The sequence below is a fragment of the Chaetodon trifascialis genome, chromosome 22 (assembly GCF_039877785.1).
Source record: "Chaetodon trifascialis isolate fChaTrf1 chromosome 22, fChaTrf1.hap1, whole genome shotgun sequence".
Classification (NCBI taxonomy): domain Eukaryota; kingdom Metazoa; phylum Chordata; class Actinopteri; order Chaetodontiformes; family Chaetodontidae; genus Chaetodon; species Chaetodon trifascialis.
Genome location: NC_092077.1, coordinates 19,098,625 through 19,102,065, shown reverse-complemented (window position 1 = coordinate 19,102,065; position 3,441 = coordinate 19,098,625). Strand labels below are relative to the sequence as shown.

Here is a 3,441-nt window from a genome sequence, read left to right as displayed (position 1 = left end):
AACTAGACAGTAGATACAACCATAGACATATATACATAGACGCCTCATTACGTGCTGGAGCGTAATCCAGCGTCGCCGCCATATTGGGTGGGTCTCCTCACTCTAGGCTAGCACCAGAGCCAACCGAACCGTGTTTGTGTACATGTGTTAATCGAGCTGATGATGAAGCATACAGAGATGCATGGAATAAGCTCAACCAACGCTATGGGCAGCCATTTGTGGTCCAAAGGGCCTTCGGGGACAAAATGGCCAAAGGTGCAGGCCAAAGATGCTGAAGGGTTAAGGGCCTCTCTGATTTCCTAAATGCCTGTCACCAAGCCATGCCTCGTGTGAAAGGTTTAGAAATATTGAATGATTGTGAGGCGAACCAAAAGCTGACACAGAAGGTTCCAGATTGGCCAGCAGCCCACTGGAACCATCAGGTCTAAATGGCCCTCATGGAAGCTAGAGACTTCCCCACTTTCGAGGATTTTGCCACATTTGTGTCAGTAGAAGCAGAGATAGCATGTAACCCAGTCACTTCCCTGCATGCCCTGCCCTCATCTCGCTCATCCTATGTCAAAAGAAACACAAATAAAACAAAGGGAAGTAAAGTGTCTTCAGCACTCAAACAAATGTAAACACTGAAAACTTAAGGTCAAACAATGGAAAAGAAAAGCCTCCCTGCATGTGGTGCACAGACGACAAGCATCAACTGTCCAAGTGCACAAATTTCAATGAAAAGTCCCTTGAAGAACTACGAACATTCATAAAAGACAATAAGCTGTGTTATGGATGCACACCTGGATGTATGAAATGATTCAATAACGTACTGAGTAAATCAGAGATGTTGGTGGTGATGTTGGTCTCACGCTCTTGTGTTTCAGATAATGACTGATACAGGACATACCTGATCGCCATGGTGAACGGTGTTGCCACGGCAGCTGGTTGTCAGCTGGTCGCCAGCTGTGACGTTGCCATGGTGTCGGAGAAGTCCACCTTCGCCACTCCGGGCGTCAACGTGGGTCTGTTCTGCTCGACGCCGGCGGTGGCCATCGGCAGAGCTGTGCCGAGGAAGGTAAGAGCTGAAGGCAAGAGAGACGCACTCGTCTGCTTCAGGTGTGTTTTTAACTGACGTTCAAGCCATATTTCATAAACCTGTGCTCTCCTTGTTTTTAACAGGTGGCCATGGAGATGCTGTTCACAGGAACTCCCATCTCATCCCATGATGCATTGCTGCACGGTCTGGTCAGTAAGGTGGTGCCAGAAGAGCGACTGGAGGAGGAGACATTAGCCATCGCCCGGCGGGTGTGTCAGGCCAGCCGACCTGTCGTAGCGCTCGGAAAGGCCGCTTTCCAAAGGTGAGAGTCCTCAGAGGTCAGACAGACCCCTCCTCACCTTTCCCTTGTGGTTATCAGTGCGGTTATCTGGAAGCTCAAGCAACCTAAAGCGCTGAGGAGTAAGCTGCAAATGTTAGCCTGTCTGGCTAGCTAGCTTACTACCTCCAGTGGTATGCGTTACATCTGAAGACAATGTGCATGTTATCGTCTTTCTGCATTATTTTGTGGCGTTACAGGTTACATTAGAAAACTACCTGTTCAGGACCGACACATCCGCTGTTTGTGGGTCTGTCTGTGACCGAGATGCAGCTATGTCAGAATTTTCCACAACAATCAGGATTCCTCATGTGAAAACCATTGAAACATTGTGATGAATACATGAATGTTTCACACGTTGTGTTCTCTGTTTCCTCTGAAGACAAATGGCTCAAGGTCGAGATGCAGCGTATGCCACCGCCTCCAAGGTGATGGTAGACAACCTGGCTCTGAGAGACAGACAGGAGGGGATCCAGGCTTTTATAGAGAAATGCAAGCCAGTGTGGAGCCATAAAGCAGAAAACGCCCATGACTGATGGCCTGCTGAAGAGGCTTTTATCACTAGATCACTGCAGTGATCTAGTGATAATCAGACTGGTACATATGGTTTTCATTGACTGGTGTGGAGTAATTGGCACCAGTCCCGAGCCAATGTATGAATTACACTACATTAAAATGTATATGTGTAATTTACAAGATGACAATGATTGAAGTTTGAATTGTTGACATCTTCCCTGAGGACTTCCTCCTTTCTGCTCAGATTAAAGACAAGCAGATTAACCTTTATGTGTCTTAAAAGCTGCAGTGTGGAGATGAGATGGAAACACACTGTGACCACCCAGAGGACGCAAGATGTTTAATGCCATAACAGACTCATAAAGCTAATGGAGAATAAATGCTTCGTTCGTTTGTTATAATGTGAAAAGCAATAAATGGGCGTACAAATCAGTGGGAGTTATTTATATTTATGTTAAATGTCCAGGGTTCTGGAAGTAGAAATCAACATTATTATCTGCATTGACAATGTTAAAGTTAAAGCATGGCTAGACAGGAGTCATCAGCACTAAGATTAACTACTGTGTTAGAAAATGTTAGGTTCTTTGATTAAATGAAGCATGTCTAGATAAAAAGGATGGAGAGATGTTCAGAGCAGTTGACTCTATTGCTGTGAGAGAGCGTTGAGGAGTTTTTAGTTCAGGCAGAGCTTTAAGTGCTAAAAGCTGACAAGAACAGTCAAACATACATGAGTCACCACTGAAATTGTTTTGAATTAATTTTATTGTAAGGTACAGTTATTATAATATGCATTACATTATATTGTGTGTATGTTGTTTATTATTATTATTATTATTATTTTTAATTTATGTTTTTAAAAACGCGTTTGCGTTTTTTTTGCGTTTGTGTATCGAGGAGTTATGTCACATCCGGCCGCCATCTTTGATTCATGGTAACTTGGAACGCGGGGTAGAGGTAACTTTAGGACGGAATAAGTTTTAGCTAACCCAGTCAGACAGTAACGTGAATGAGGCTCAGGAAGTACTTCCCAAACAACGTTAAGTATTGTTTCGCGGCCTTCTGGTTTTACGGAAAATAACCAGTGAGTTAAATTTAAGAAAGATTCAGAAGCTAGCGCGTAGTCGACCGTTTGTCCCGCTGAAGTTAGCTAACTTAGCGTTAGCCGTTAGCATGCTACGCAAGTTTCCGTCCTGCTGAACGACCGCAACAATTGACGCACTTTTCACCGCTTCTCCACCTGCCACACTGCGACCAGGAATCGTAGGTAAGCACCTGCTGCTTGTGCCTACATGTTTAATGTCTTGCCTCAGTTCCTCAGTGTTTTTCTCTCGTACAATATCAGTGGATTTGTACCGTTAGCTTGTTCGTCGTCTCTCAGCTGCTGGTGGATGATTGCTTTGGTTAGCAAGTTTGCCTCATAACACTGCTGGCTGTGTCTTTTGTTCTTTATTTAGCTTATGTGTTTTGGTGTTGAATGTTAAATAATGTCATGTAGCAGAGACACTCACCTCATAGTAATGAAAGCCCAGTGTCCATGTTAATGAATATGAATATAAATATGAATACTCAT

The 3,441-nt window shown here is 44.1% G+C and overlaps 1 protein-coding gene across 1 annotated transcript; it reads left to right on the top strand.

Annotated features, from left to right (window-relative positions):
* Positions 1-903: 903 nt before the first annotated feature.
* On the top strand, positions 904-1,911 carry LOC139350758 (enoyl-CoA hydratase domain-containing protein 3, mitochondrial-like). Its single transcript, XM_070992343.1, has 3 exons — positions 904-1,057; positions 1,162-1,340; positions 1,738-1,911. Exons 1-3 carry the CDS (start codon positions 959-961, stop codon positions 1,889-1,891), a joined length of 432 nt encoding a protein of 143 aa, XP_070848444.1. The 5' UTR covers positions 904-958; the 3' UTR covers positions 1,892-1,911.
* The last annotated feature ends 1,530 nt before the right edge of the window (positions 1,912-3,441 follow it).